Source organism: Trifolium pratense, linkage group LG6 (assembly GCF_020283565.1).
Source record: "Trifolium pratense cultivar HEN17-A07 linkage group LG6, ARS_RC_1.1, whole genome shotgun sequence".
NCBI lineage: Eukaryota > Viridiplantae > Streptophyta > Magnoliopsida > Fabales > Fabaceae > Trifolium > Trifolium pratense.
In genome coordinates this window covers 40,498,876-40,515,128 of record NC_060064.1, presented here as the reverse complement: position 1 = coordinate 40,515,128, position 16,253 = coordinate 40,498,876, and the positions used below count along the sequence as shown (strand labels likewise).

Sequence of the window (16,253 nt, the reverse complement as noted above, 5' to 3'; positions counted from 1 at the left end):
CAGTACACACACCACAACCAACTTTTCCCCCTCCATTCCAAACCCTCTAAAACCACTTATTTTTTTACGAAAACTTGTTTCCAACACACAATCCAAATATCAAGGTTTTTCAATAATTCCGCCATCGAAATATGGAGTACAAGATGATAGATGTTTCTCGATTAGTCACAACATTCGTAATAGGCCTCCAAAAGTTCATCGTTGATTATCACAACGCTCTCAATTATCATCATCATCGTCATCAAATAACATATATGAGATCATTATGACTAATCGACGATGGACTATGCAGTCGTTTAGACCTAAATAACAAAAATAATAAAAAGCAAAACAAAATCACTAAGAGATATGAGAGGAGAGAAATGAGAGAAACTAATGAAAAAAGATTCAATTTATAGAATTCTAGGATGCGTGTGATGGATCGATGTCATGTAATAGCCGCTCCGTTGGCCAATCAAAATTGGTCACCGTTCAAAACCATTGATTATGACAAAAGAGTCAAAGACCAAGAACTCTGACCACCGACCGGTTTGCATATTAAAATGCGAACTCTGTTTGTAAGATATGTTGTGAACCGTGTTTTTTCAAATTCTACATTTTTACACACTCGCTCAAAATAAAAATGGAAACTCGGGGTGTGCACGAAAATAAAGGGGCTAAAAAAAATACTCCTTAAAATTGAGGGAGCTTATTGGATTAAAGAAAGAAGTCCAGCAAGAGAGCTTCTTTTTCCGAGATTCTTAAAAACACTTTTGTCTAAAATTAATCATTTGAATAGAGAAAAATACATTATTTTTCTCACAATTTATTCATTCGGACAAGAGAAAAAAAATCTCTCTCTGTCCAAATTGAAAAATTAAGACGGTTGTGACTATGTGATTTTTAAGAAATCAACAAATATAGTAAAAGTAACTTTTTAAAATTTCAAGATTTTACAAGGACTTTAATCGATTTTTTATTTACAGGGATCAAAATAAAAATTAGTCATATTTGCAGTAACCAAAATTTTAGCATAAATATTATTAATGGTGTAAGCTACCCTTCCAAATCACCTCATCTATTTTTATTGTTTTTTTTTTACAAAAATTTAGTTTTTTTTTGTCAAGAAATATAGTTTGTTTTTATTAACTCATTATCAATTTTAAAATATCCCCAACCTTTTTAAAATACCCTTTATTTATTTATTTATTTATTTATTTTGGTGTTACAGAGGTGTTGTTACGCTTTTATTTTTTGCTTAAACAGATAATCATAATCATCTAATCAAATTGCAATCAATTTAGTTATTTACGAATTCTCTCTGCACCCGAAAACCCTAGCACCGCCTTGAAGGACTCAATTCGACCCAAAGGTTCACACTTCTCAACCAATTTCGACCACTTCCGCTGCCAAGAAGGTAATTCTTAAATATCAGATAGTTAAAAATCCTTATTAATTGCAGAATGAATCAATCTTTATAGTATCCTAATGAATAGCTTAACAACTATGAAGCAGATACACTCCTCGGATTGACACCGAAATATGTGATGTGATTACATTGAATTATATTATTTTCTCAAATTATTATTGGTGCCGATGTGTCAGTGTGTGTATCGTGTTTGGTGTCCATGTTTGCGTCCATGCTTCATAGCTTAAGAATGCAATTTAATACTATTAAACAAGTAAAGGCCATTCCACAATTTATGTATATCTACGAATGAGTTGGTTACTAATCATGTATCTGTCAATCCTTATTTTACATTCTGTTTCATGTCTGAAATTTTACTTGAATTATTATTAGATGAAAACTTGATATTGACCAAGCTATATATAGCATACACTTTTTCTCCTTTTTTTTATACATACATAGTTCAGTTGGAAGTATAATGCGCTGAAATTTTATTTGTTTATTTATTTATTTATTTATTAAAAACTGAACTTGTCATTGATTTCATTAGGAGAGTTTAGTTGACTCACAAAGATACTAGAAGTGTTTTGGACTTCCGTTCAAAACCCGAGGTACAATTGGACTATAAAGTGCACCGAAACACACAGTAATTTTCATCAGCGAAGAATTCTATTGACAATATGCTATTTGTATATTTATCGAATTTGAATCAGTTTGCATATTCAATAATTGAATTTGTTTTCTAGGGTTTAGGTATTCTATGTTATACAACTATAACGTTGTTGACTCATGTGGATTTTGTATTTTAGGACAAAGTAATGGAAGAGGGAAAACATAAATCGAGGAAAGAAGACAGTGATTCTAAGAGGAGTCACCGTGATGGAGATCGTGAAAGAACTGGTGGAAGAGGTAAGGATAGAAGCGATGGTAGGCATAAGGATAATACGGAGAAGAGGGATCGTGAATCTCGACGGCATTACAGAGAGAAAAGCATTGATTATGAGGATAAGCATGATAGAGACAGGGAGAAGCCCAGGGATGTTAAAGAGAAGGATAGGGCACGGGTTCATGATGTCGACCGAGAAAAGAGAGACAGAAAAAGGGAAAGAGGTAGAGAAGAGAAAGAAAAGGAGAGAGTAAGAGAGAAAGAAAGAGATATGGAAGATAAGGAAAAGGAGAGAATGAGGGAGAAAGACAGAGAGAGGGAAAGAAAGGAGGAGAAGGAGAGGATTAGAGAGAAAGAAAGGGCAAGGGAAAGGAGGGATCATGAGAGAGAGAAGGAAAGAGAAAAGGAAAGAGATAAAGGAAAGAGAGGACGGGAGCAGGAGCGGGAGAAACATAGAGATGTTGATAGCGAAAATAGTGATGGTGAGTTGAGGGAGAGGAATAGAAAGCGGCATAAGACAGAGGACGGCAGTTATAAGGGGCGGGAGAAGGAAAAGAGTTCTAGCAAGTCAAACAAGATTAACGGAAGCCCTAGGAGAAAGAGCGATGGAGATGACTCTGATTCCAAAGGGAAAGAGAAAAGACTTACCCGTGAGGAGAAAATGGAAGTTGAGCAAAAGAGGTTGGATGATGAAATAGTAAAGCGAAGGAGGAGAGTTCAAGCGTCGCAAGAGCTAAAGAGGAAGCAGGAAGAGTCAGAAAGAGAAAAGCAAGGTGGAGCAAGTGTTTCTGAACTAGAGTCTGGAAAGGCGTGGACACTTGAAGGGGAGGAATCTGATGATGAAGATGGAACAGGTAGACATACGAGTATGGATGTAGACGAAGACGATAAACTTGCTGATAATGAACCTAGGGAGTCAATGGTGGTAGATGTTGACAATGGAACAGTTGCATCCGATTTACATAATGGAGATACTGCTGACGATGAGATTGACCCATTGGATGCTTTCATGAATTCTATGGTTCTTCCTGAGGTTGAAAAGTTGCAGAATGCTGTTAACTCAACACTTGATAAAGCTTCTGACTTTAAACCCAAGGATAAAGAGGATGAGCGTAGTAATGGTCGACAATCAAGGAAACGTTCAAATAAATCTATTGGCAGGATAATTCCTGGTGAAGAGTCCGACTCAGATTATGCAGATCCTGATGTTGAGGGGGATCCATTAGATGAAGATGACGACGAGTTCATGAAGAGAGTGAAGAAAACAAAAGTTGAAAAGCTTTCGATAGTTGACCACTCAAAGATTGACTATATACCATTCAAAAAGAATTTCTATATTGAAGTGAAAGAGATCTCAAAGATGACTCTCGAAGAAGTTGTGTTATACAGGAAGCAGTTAGAGTTGAAGATACATGGAAAGGATGTGCCCAAGCCTGTAAAGTCATGGAACCAGACTGGACTTACTAGCAAAGTTTTAGAGACAATAAAGAAGGCAAACTTTGAAAAGCCAATGCCTATTCAAGCTCAGGCATTGCCTGTAATTATGAGTGGTCGAGATTGCATAGGCATTGCCAAAACTGGGTCAGGTAAAACACTTGCTTTTGTTCTGCCAATGTTGAGGCATATAAAGGATCAGCCACCAGTTGTTGCAGGAGATGGACCTATTGGGCTTATTATGGCCCCGACAAGAGAACTTGTTCAACAGATTCATAGTGACATAAAGAAGTTTACAAAGGTAATGGGTATCAGGTGTGTTCCTGTCTATGGAGGTTCCGGTGTTGCTCAACAAATCAGTGAGTTGAAACGTGGTACTGAGATAGTAGTTTGTACTCCAGGTAGGATGATCGACATACTGTGTACCAGTAGTGGAAAAATAACTAACCTGCGCAGAGTGACTTATCTGGTCATGGATGAGGCGGATCGAATGTTTGACATGGGTTTTGAACCTCAAATCACAAGAATTGTTCAGAATATTCGGCCAGATCGTCAAACAGTTCTCTTCTCTGCCACTTTCCCGCGCCAGGTTGAAATTTTGGCTCGCAAGGTTTTAAATAAACCTGTTGAAATACAAGTTGGTGGGAGGAGTGTTGTGAACAAAGATATAGCACAGTTAGTTGAGGTGAGGCCAGAAAATGAGAGGTTCCTTAGACTCTTGGAACTACTTGGAGAATGGTACGAGAAAGGAAAGATTTTGGTATTTGTCCACTCACAGGATAAATGTGATGCATTGTTCAAGGATCTAATGAAACATGGCTATCCATGTCTTTCTCTTCATGGGGCTAAGGATCAGACAGACCGCGAATCCACAATATCTGATTTTAAAAGCAATGTCTGCAATTTGTTGGTTGCAACAAGTATTGCTGCCAGGGGATTAGACGTCAAGGAGCTCGAATTGGTGATCAATTTTAATGTTCCAAACCACTATGAAGATTATGTACATCGTGTTGGGCGCACTGGCCGTGCTGGCCGAAAAGGTTGTGCCATCACATTTATTTCTGAAGATGATGCAAGATATGCACCAGATCTGGTGAAAGCTTTGGAGCTATCCGAGCAGATTGTTCCTGATGATCTGAAATCCCTTGCCGATGGCTTTATGGCAAAAGTGACTCAAGGACTGGAGAAAGCCCATGGGACTGGTTATGGAGGCAGTGGCTTTAAATTTAATGAAGAGGAAGATGAGGTGAGGAGGGCTGCAAAGAAAGCTCAAGCCAAAGAATATGGATTTGAAGAAGACAAGTCGGATTCTGAAGATGAAGATGATGGTATTAGGAAGGCAGGAGGTGATATTTCACAGCACCCTGCTCTTGCTCAGATTTCAAATGGTGGGCTACCTGTTTCTTTGCCACCTGTTCTTGGTCTCCAGACTCCAGTTTTGCCTGGGACAGGGCTACCCGTTGCTGCAAATGATGGGGCAGCTCGAGCTGCAATAGCTGCTATAAACCTGCAGCACAACTTGGCAAAAATACAATCTGAAGCATTGCCAGAGCATTATGAGGCTGAGTTGGAAATAAATGATTTCCCTCAGAATGCTCGCTGGAAAGTCACGCACAAGGATACTTTAGGCCCCATTTCTGAGTGGACTGGAGCTGCTATTACCACAAGGGGACAGTATTTTCCACCTGGCAAAGTCGCAGGACCCGGGGATCGCAAACTCTACTTGTTCATTGAGGGTCGTAGTGAGCAGTCAGTTAAGAGAGCCAAAGTAGAATTGAAGCGTGTTTTGGAAGACATCACTAACCAGGCTTTGCAACTACCTGGTGGAACTCAACCAGGCAAATACTCTGTTGTATAAAAGGTAAGATTCTGATACAGTTGAGTTTTTTAATGCTTATTTTATTTTAGTTGCTGTTCTAAGCTTTATGTTAATCACTTTTGAAGGGGAATGTTGGCTGTACAGCTTATTATTTATTGGTTTTTGTAATCTTTTATGTTCACTGCAACCATATAGGTGCACAATTATCTTTAGCTATGCATATATGGTTTTATATGTTAATGTTTTTTCTCTATCTTCTCTGGGTGGATTCCTTTAGGTTCAGAACTAGCATAAATAATATTGAGTTTAAGTTGAGAATAATAAACAAGATATTTGTATAGCAATGTTCTTGTTTATTTATTTATTTATTTATTTATTTATTTTTAATTGAGAAGTTCTGCAACCTAAAAGTAAGTCTACTTTTGGTAGTCAACCTGGAGGGAAAATGAGACACTGTTAAGCACTCTTGTATCGCACCCCAATCCGGGACAAGTTGCGCATATGACTGCCTTTATTGCCCATGCATTCTCATACAGGTATGAGTATTTTATTTTTGACAACACACAGGAGAATGGATCCTCTCAAGTGGGAAAAAAAACTTGAGGAAATAATGTGGTATCTAGACCATTGAATTATAAATATAGAATAATATTTAAGTTAAAAAAAATGGAGAAAAGTTAATTGAGGGTTGAGATGTGAAAATTGTGGAAAAATAAATTGAGAGGATCCATTCTCAACATACAGGTATGAGTAATATTATCATGGAAAGTAAACTGATTTTTTTCTTCTAATTTTGGTATGTGTTTGCTAATTGCTAGTATTGTTCTTTTAAATTCTAATATTACTTTGCATACCATCTGATGCTGTTTCTTTTTATTAAATTAAATTTTAATTGCACAACTTTTCTATCCTCTTCATGGCTTCTTCATTGTTCATCTTCCGCTGTGGTGCAGCTAGGTCTTTCAAGCCTAATCTCTTGTATCCAAAATATTGTTCCATCCTTGCGCTTGCTTCGTGGATGTCTAAGGTGGCAGTCATGATGCAAATTTTTCATCTAGTTCCTACTTGATTTCAAGCTAACATCCTTGAAATACTGATTTTTTTTTCCGTGTTATTCCTTGTACTCGAGTCATGAGATGTTTTATGCTATTATCTGTTCCTTTATCTGATTTTGTGTGCATTTTTCAGGTTTTGGTTCGATGATCTTTTGTCTTGGAAAGGGATACAAGATGTGATTGGGGAGATCACACAATTCAGTTATTTATGTATTTTCCTAACTGCAATGATTTGGATTTTCAGCAAATGTACCATAAAACATATCTTTATATGAAATTTACCATTTACCTGTCAGATCATTGGCTTTGCACTTGCCCTTGTTTTTTTGTGAACTCATCAATTCTATATTTTGTGTTGTAATTTCGATCTGTCAAAATTTTATTTGGTTTGCTGAAAGTATATTCATGAAATGTTGATGAAAAATTATCACATTTATTATTCAAAAGTCTTCATTGTGTATACAGTATACTTACTGGTCTCTTTTCGTGGGTTTAGTAACTTAAAGCTTATTGGATCAGCTGTGCTCACCCTATCAACAGAAATACATCCTTAATCTTCTGCGGAAGTTGATGGCGCATTTATTGATTAGAGCTTATGAAGAGGACATAACATATTGTGGAAATTATTAAAGAGGTGAAATGGCTGACATGCTGACAAGGTTTCACTTCTTAATCTTTGCTCTTTCTGTTTATAGTCAAGTTAGATGAGAGTTTCTGAATATCAATTGGGTTACGTTATGTGTGAAGTTATTGTTTAAGAAATTCATAGTTATTGCGAAATTGTTTTAATATTTATTTTTCGATAGTAATTGTGAATACACTTATCCAAACTGGTGCTTGGTCTTTAGGTCACTCTTAAGCTGAAGTTTACTAAAATGTGTTTATTACCTTTGTTTAAGAATGGAGTTTCGAATTATTTAGCTGGCATGAGAGGCACAGGTAACACGACAATGGCTTATTTTGTTTCTTTATAGTAGGTGATTATTATCCTGAGGAAAAGGTGAAGAAAACCATTTTTGTTGGAATGTAGTGAATGAAGGCTTGTATTTTCTTGTTTATGATAAGTACATTTTTTGTGCAATCAAGATTCAAATTTTGCCAAATGGTTGAATTTGTGGTTCACTTATTCCTTTCACATTGTATGGAATTTGTTGCAAACAATGTACTAAAATATCAATAACAGAAATGACATCAATTGCATTATGCGATTGCATCTGCATCATATGTATAATTCAGAAAATCACAATAATTCAAAGTGGTGTGTTCTGGTGCGTTACTTTCTGGTTCAAATACTGAGTTGTAATATGTATAATTGAAGTTGTAGTGTTGCTGATCATAGCTCTTTCTAAAGTTTCTAGTTCAAATACTATTTTAAGTTGTAATGTGTATAGTTTCACCTGTAACATCAGTGACAAACATTACATAAAAGAGAATGCTAACTTATATCTTAAGGTACAAGTTAAGAAACTAATTATAGAAATATTTTCTTTGAAAATTGTTTATTCAATATCTTAAAATTTTATCTTTCCAATAAAAAAATTGTTTTTGATTTTTTGTTAACTCCTTAACTTGTGCCTCATAGGAAAATTAGCTTGTCTCTTCATAATAATAAGTGATTATTGACCATGCTTGATTTATTAAACTACTTGTGTCTAAATGGAAAAAGTTAATTCATAATTAGACGTGGCAACAAAACTTGTATTCTTTTTTTCTTCGATTGGCCCTCTTTTGTAAAAATAAAATAGAAAGACTTGACAACAAAACTCGTACTTTTGGCTACTTGAATCTAAATTAATTGAGTTTAGATATGAGTTTTCTCTGATTTCAAATGATGGGGCATGGCAGGTTTTGGAGAGGTCTCCGAATTCACTTTTTGCTTGTATTAAAATTATATTTTTATCTCTCATAATTTAGAAATTCTTAAACAAACTTATCTATAAAAAAAAAAAACTCTTGAGTAATATTTATTTGTTTATAGTTATTTTTAAGGTGAGTTTCAAACAAGCCATTTTCTCAATTTTGTTTTATTAAAAACAATCCAGATTGTAGTTTTGATTTATTTTTATTTTTTTGTTGATAAAAAGTAGAAAATACAGTACAATTTTATGCGGGTATGGGGTGGGTTACCAAAATCCGATTGGGTATGTGGTTGCATCTCACTTAATGAAGATATTTTCTCTCCCCACCCCCTATGAATCTTTTATCCCCCTAAATTTCCAATTTTGCCCTTGAAAAAATTTCGGTTCGTAGAAACCGAAGTTTTTTCTGCCTTGAAAACAAATTTCGGTTTCTAAAAACCGAAATTTACTCTGAATTTGCACTAGAAAAAATTCGGTTTCTGCGAACCGAATTTTTCTGCAAGGCTAAAATTGGAATATTGGGGGTATAAAAGATTCATGGGAGTGGGAAGAGAAAACATCTTAATGAATGGTGTGGCGGTGATACTCCCGTGGCATTCAGCTTTGAACCTCTATCATATATATATATATATATTTTTAAATTGACCGTGATATACGACCTATTGATGTAGAATCATCATAGTCGATTATTTTGGCTGGAACAATGGTTCAGCCTTATAAAACCTTGGGAAACTAGCGCAGTGGATAATGAAAGAGTGTCGTGGGTCCGTGTTTATGGTATTCCAGCACATGCTTGGAATGTTGATTTTTTCGACCTCATTTGTAAGGCTTATGGTATGTTTATTAATGCGGATGATGGCACCATGAAGAAAAACACCATGGATGTTGCACGTTTGATGTTGAGGACCAAAAGTCACAAGGTTATTGATGATGTTTTTGAGGCAATCATTAATGGAGAAATTTTTTCGATGAGAATTATTGAGGATTCTTATGGGCCTATGCGTATTCTTAGTCCTGCAAAGCCCAATTATGATGGCCGTGACGATTCGATTGATAGTTCTAACGAGGAAGAAGAGTTGGGATCCATGGAGGATGTAGTTTCAGCAAGTGATAACCTTGATCACGCTGAGCAAGATAGAGAATTAGTTGAGGAGACAATGCATTCTTTGGCTTTGGTTGCTCTTCCAAATTCAAATGTCAACAGAGTTGAGGTTGTAGAAATCGTAGAGGAAAGTTTGCCTAAAGAAGTTATTCCTAATCAACCCAATAATAATGTTTTTTCGTTACATTCAGATTCTCACGATGACCAGGGTGAGTTGGGTGTATATGATAATGGTTCTTTTAATAATAGTCAATTTATTTCTAGCCTGGTGGTCAATAGTGTGGAGAAAGGTACAGTTAGCAGTGAACCCAATGCTAACAGTCCAGTGATGTCCAGCAACTTGATTTTATCTCAAGAAAGGGGAATGGGTTGCAAGCCAGTATCTAAGGGAGTCATGGGATGCACTAATTCCATAGCTAATTCTAAGCTGAACCCTATTCTGGAGCCTATTGTCTGTGTTGCGCAGGGAGGGGTTAAAAACAACCCGAAGAAAAAAAGCATTGGTTTGATTAAGGAGAATAACATAATTCATCATCTCCCCCCTTTGTATGACACTAGTAGAAATAAAACTTCTACTGGTTTATCTGCTAAAGGTCTCGAGGTTAAGAACGACAAGTGCACGCGTAATCCTGTTGGAAAAATTAAGAAACCAATTATTGCTTCCAACTCTGTTTCTTCAGCAGGCACGGTACTTTGTTGTAGCTCTTTGCAATCGTCAGATATTAGAAATTGTAACAAGGTATTTTTAAAAAATAGAGAAAAGGAAGTTACGTCAAAAATTTGGAAGGGGGCCAGAGACTTGGGTGTAGGAGGAGAGGAAGATGAAGATGTTTGTATTCACCACATTCACAATAATGAAAGAAGAGATGAGGATGGTAGAATTCTAAGGGCGCAACAGAAAAAGTGTGCCAAATGAAGATAGTATCCTTGAATATGAGAGGGTGGGGGGGGAGTGCTAAGAGGGGGAGGTTGAGTCAGTTTCTCAAAAAAGGTATGTTTGATTTATGTATGTTACAAGAAACAAAGAGGGCACATTTTGATGATTCTATGATTCATAATTTGTGGGGGCATCAAGATGTTCACTGGGCGGCTAAGGAGGCGATAGGACCATCTGGAGGTATTTTAACAATCTGGAACTCTGACTTATTCAAATTGCTAAATATCTTTTATGGTGACGGCTTTGTGGGGATTTGTGTTGATTGGGAGGGTATGAGGGTGAACATTGTTAATGTGTACTTTCCTTGTAATTTAGCGGGCAAAAGAAAATTATGGGAAGACTTATTGAATCTTAGAAGAGGGGATAGTGGTGAATGGTGTATTGATGGTGATTTTAACGCTATTCTTCATTTATCCGAAAGAAAAGGAAGTAGTGTTGCTACAAGGAGGAGTGAGGTTAACTTTTTCAAAGAGTTTGTGGATGACATGGAGCTTATTGATATACCTGTGCTAGGGAAGAAATTTTCTTGGTTCAGCCCAGACGGTATAGCTATGAGCCGCTTAGACAGGTTCTTGTTATCAGAGGGCTTCTTGAAGAATGTTAAGGGGCAATGGATCGGAGACCGTGATATATCTGATCATTGTCCAGTTTGGCTCCTCAGCTCGTCGTGTAATTGGGGCCCTAAACCTTTTAGGGTGATAAACGGTTGGTTAGAACATCCAGAGTTTAATGGTTTTGTGGAATCAGCATGGAAAAGTTACGATATTAGGGGTAAAAAAGCTTTTGTCTTGAAAGAAAAACTAAAACTTCTTAGAGAGAGTCTAAAGAAGTGGAACAAGGAGGTGTTTGGTTATTTGGATCTAAACATAGAGAAGACAGTCTCCGATATTAATGAGTTTGAAGGCCTTCTTTCAAGTACTAATGGGGATGCTGATTACCTTATGTTAGAGGGCCTAAATAAGGAGTTTTGGAAGCAACTTCATTTTAAGGATAGCTTACCCAAACAGAAGTCCAGATCAAAGTGGGTTAAAGAAGGGGATTCTAATACCAAATTTTTTCATCAGACTTTAAAGGGTAGAAGGAGGAATAACCAACTAGTGGCGTTGAGAGATGGTGACAAATGGGTTCAAGGGGTCGATGAGATCAAGTCTTTTGTAAAAAATTATTTTGCTAATAACTTCACCGAAGAATGGCATAACCGTCCTACTCTAGATGGGCTTTCGTTTAACTCCTTGACGGAAGCAGATAATTCTTCTTTATTATCTCCCTTTTCGGTTGAGGAAGTTAGAGAGGTTGTGTGGAATAGTGATGGCAATAAGTGTCCGGGTCCTGATGGATTTAACTTTAACTTCTTGAAGACTTGTTGGGACATCCTAAAAACAGATGTTATGGAGTTTTTGAACGAATTTCACAGTAGTGCTTTCCTTCCAAAGGCGATCACTGCATCTTTCTTGACACTAGTACCAAAAAAGGATCATCCTCAGGTATTATCAGATTATAGACCCATTTGCCTTGTTGGTTGTTTGTATAAAATCCTTTCAAAGGTGTTGGCGGCTCGTCTAAAAAAAGTTATTGGTAAATTGATCTCAGATTGTCAAACAGCCTTTGTTCCTAATCGTCAGATTCTGGATGGGGTTTTGGTAGTGAATGCACTGATTGATTTTGCCAAGAGAAGAAAAGACAAGTGTTTATTATTGAAGGTTGATTTTGAGAGGGCGTACGATACGGTAAATTGGAATTTTTTGGAGTATATGATGCGGAGAATGGGATTTGCGCAGAGGTTGCTGAAGTGGATGAGAGCCTGTATTTTTACTAGCTCAATGTCTGTGCTTGTAAATGGTAGTCCTACGGCGGATTTTGTTGTTGGTAAAGGGCTGAGACAAGGGGATCCGTTATCTCCCTTTCTTTTCTTGATAGTTGCGGAAGGTCTCACTCGCTTAATGCAGAAGGCTGTTGACAATGGCAATTATCATGGTTTTAAAGTTCGTGATGACTTACAGTTTCACACTCTTCAATTTGCAGATGATACCGTTCTAGTAGGTGAAGGGAAGTGGGAGAATTTGTGGTCGCTTAAAACTGTGTTGAGAAGTTTTGAATTAGTATCGGGACTGAAGGTTAATTTTTACAAAAGTAAGCTTTATGGCATTAATCTTGATGATAATTTTTTGTCCGCAGCGTCCTCCTTTTTACACTGTGAAGTAGAATCGATACCTTTTCGTTTTCTAGGAATTCCAGTTGGAGCTAATCCAAGGAGAAATGTCACTTGGAATCCTATAGTGGAAGCTATGAAGAAACGACTTAATACTTGGAGTGGTCGAAATTTATCATTTGGCGGAAGAGTTACACTCATTAATTCGGTACTCTCTAGCCTCCCATTATATTTTTTCTCTTTTTTCAAGGTACCGGTGTGTGTGTTACAAGAATTGATTAGTATTCAAAGGAGATTTCTTTGGGGAGGATGTTCTGATATTAAGAAGATTTGTTGGGTTAGTTGGGACACAATTTGCCTACCAAAAGATAAAGGTGGGTTGGGTATAAAGAATCTAAATTATTTCAACCAAGCTTTACTTTGTAAATGGAAGTGGAGAGGTTTGTGTGATCATAATACTTTATGGACCAAACTATTAGAACATAGATATGGGAGTTTGGCTGATAATTTTTTGCACTCTAATCTTAGCAATGTCAAAGGTCAATCTTTGTGGTGGCGTGATATTATGAAGATTAGGGGTATTGAGAATGATGCGTGGTTCAGGACTAATGTGAGCAATGGCGCAGATAGCAGACGATGGACGATGGAGGCTTACTCAATCAGGTATTTTTTCGGTGAATTCAACTTACGAGTTCCTTCACTCTCGCGAAGTTGTTGTGGCTATTGATGAAAATGTAGTGAAAGCTTTACAACAATTATGGTTAAATGATGTTCCATCCAAAGTAAGCATTTTTGGATGGAGGTTATTATTATCAAGACTTCCAACTCGAATGGCCTTGGCAAGAAAATCTATCCTTGTTAATCCGCATGAGCAATGTTGCATTTTTTGTTTTGAAGAACAAGAGGAATTATCTCATGTGCTCTTTAATTGCTCTTTTTCTCAAAAGTTGTGGAAGCAGATTTTTAAATGGATGAATGTGGATTTCATCTCTTTTGATGACGGGTGGAAACATTTTTCCTCTTTTGGAGCTTTATTGAAAAATAAGAAATATGAAAAAACTCGTCACGTTATTTGGTTGGCCACCACTTGGTGTATATGGCGTGCGCGTAACAATGTGGTTTTTAGAGGAGAAGCTATTAATTGGAAAGTCTTAGAAGACAAGATTATTTATATTTCATGGTATTGGTTTATAGGTAAAATAGCTAGTAAGTCTTCTTGTGTATTTTCAGATTGGTGTAAGGATCCATTAAAATGCATTATTAGCATGTAATGGTTGCTATAAGAATTGTAAGGGTTGAGTACCCCATTATACTCCTTATAATTCAATTTTTGCTTATCAAAAAAAAATCATAGTCGATTATTTATTTACATTTAACTAAATAAATTACAAAGTGGATATTTTTTTACTAAACTTTTTAGAAAATTTATAATTTTATGGATATTAATCATTGTTGCCGCATCACAATTTTGTTGGCCAAACATTTCAAGGGTATAGTGAGATTAATTTCCTTTGTGAATTAAATGATAGGAAACAAAACCAATATATTTGGTATAATGATAAAAGAGTTTGAGTAATACTCCCTCCGTCCCAAATTATAAGGGAAAATAAAAAAATCACACTTATTAAGAAAAAGTAAAACATGAGAATTTGAAGTATCTTTTTGTGGGTTTTCCTTGAAATAAGTTGCATAGGAAGATGTAAAAACAATTTTTATTGGTTGTTGTTTATTGAGAAAATGAGAGAGAGAAGAAATTAAATGCAATTTGCATTTAATTTTATGAAAATAAGGAAAAAATATTCTTGAAAATGATTTTTTCTCTTATAATTTGGGACAAAAAAAATGGGCTTTTTTCCCTTATAATTTGGGACGGAGGGAGTATATTATAGTAGATGATAAGTTCGATCCTCAACTCTATTGTAAATAAAATAAATTACACGAACCAAAAATGTGACTATGCGCCGTTAAGAATTTCATTTAAAAAAATATTTATTAAAAGGTGAATTCTTCGGTACACATATTATGTGGCAATGTACCGGTACATTGCTGATGTGTTTACCAAATCAAAAACATTTAATGCAGATTTTGTTTCTTTATTAAATTTTTTATATTAAACACTACTTTTTAAAATTTGCAAATATATCCATCACATAAATATAATCATCAATCATATTCCACAATAAATCAAAGCATGTATCAAATCTTCCAACCCAAATTTTCACTTTTTTTTAACAAGATTCAAATATTTTAATATTTACTCCAATTTTTTTAATTATTATAATATCCTATAAAATAATATGATTTTAGTATTGTGTATTTTCTAAAGAAAGAAACGTATGACTTTAACAAATTTTTTAATTATTATTATTATTATGAGTGGATGATTTTAATATTTCTATATTATTACCTTTTAAAATAATATTTTAATATTATTAGTTTATAAAGATTAATATTTATTTTCTGTTTAACCATTAATATATATATATATATATATTAAAATACATTTATTTATTTGTACAAAAAAAATAATTTATGTTAATTTTGCGTAATATTAATTGTTAATTTTTAGTGATTCGTAATATTTTATTTGGTTAAATAAGTTTTTTATCGCTGCAAAGTTACTGAATTTAATTTTTTATCTTCTCCACAAAATATTTATGCATGTAATTTTTTTTTATTTACAATAGAGCTTAGGATCGATCCCACGACCTCTAACATACTAAAGCAAACCTAGTATGCATGTAATTTTAATCATGTTGTTAAGTCGATGTGTATTTATGATGATTTTGCAAAATATGTATAGAGCATTATAAAAAGTTTGTCCAAAAATTAGGAGCTCAAAATTTAATTTTTAGGTAAAAGTATTCGTTACTTTTATCTTGTTTTTTTTTTTTATTTATTAAATTCATATTTAATTCATCTCATTTTAAAAATACTAAAATTTTTGTAAATGAAATTTTTATATCAATAAAGAAATGTTTGATTGTCGAAATTTAAATTCATAAGTATTTGTTAGTTCAATTAGGTTATATTGAACGACTTGATTGAGAAAAATTAAATTCCTTAATTAAAAACAAGTATAATTAGTTAGGTTTTGCATATGAACCATGTTTCAAGTTGAAGAGTTTGATCTATAAATTTTGATTTTTTTAGTCACAGTCGGCATTATTAGTTGAGACTTAATAGTCAGGTCATATATGAACTAAGTTTTTTGAGTCACAGGAAATCCAACTAGTTGATATTGAACCATTATCTTGCCGAAAGTTTGAATCCTATGTGTGTCATTCCAATTAAGTGATATTGGATTGTTTGAGAAAAAAATTGATCCACGAGGGATTCTTTTTTTAAAAAAAGAAACTCGGTATCCGATCCTAGGACCGACTAATCCGAGACGACCAATCTCACCGCCCACTTGCACGGCCCCATATAAAGCCATAGTTTTTTTTTGCTCTGTATGAACTATCCCACCGAAATTGGCACACGAAGGAATCGAACCTAACACCTTGAGATGAGCATACTCCAATGACCCAAGCCAACATCACTAAACCAACCCAAGTGGGTTTCCATGAGGGATTCTTAAGTAACTGTTAGTCCAATTAGTTTTTTTTTTGTTATTTTAGTCGGT

General features: G+C 35.1%; 1 protein-coding gene across 15 annotated transcripts; it reads left to right on the top strand.

The window, feature by feature from the left end:
• Positions 1 to 1,206: 1,206 nt before the first annotated feature.
• LOC123888925 (DEAD-box ATP-dependent RNA helicase 42-like) lies at positions 1,207 to 8,061 on the top strand. Of its 15 annotated transcripts, XR_006802384.1 has the most exons (7): positions 1,236 to 1,396; positions 2,197 to 5,568; positions 5,956 to 6,062; positions 6,480 to 6,553; positions 6,715 to 6,791; positions 7,078 to 7,240; positions 7,556 to 8,061. XR_006802384.1 is itself a non-coding variant. In XM_045938090.1 (4 exons), the coding sequence occupies exon 3, from the start codon at positions 2,206 to 2,208 to the stop codon at positions 5,563 to 5,565; it is 3,360 nt and encodes a 1,119-aa protein (XP_045794046.1). In that variant the 5' UTR covers positions 1,236 to 1,396; positions 1,938 to 1,998; positions 2,197 to 2,205; the 3' UTR covers positions 5,566 to 5,568; positions 6,480 to 6,876. The 15 variants fall into 15 exon arrangements, 6 of the variants coding, with proteins under 6 accessions (XP_045794048.1, XP_045794045.1, XP_045794046.1 ...); XR_006802378.1 differs by having other exon boundaries at positions 7,078 to 7,868; XR_006802383.1 differs by lacking the exon at positions 6,480 to 6,553 and having other exon boundaries at positions 7,559 to 7,867.
• The last annotated feature ends 8,192 nt before the right edge of the window (positions 8,062 to 16,253 follow it).

What these genes read in the sequence shown, in the direction of transcription:
- LOC123888925 (XM_045938092.1), top strand. Translation starts at nt 2,206, where the DNA reads ATGGAAGAGGGAAAACATAAATCGAGGAAAGAAGACAGTGATTCTAAG.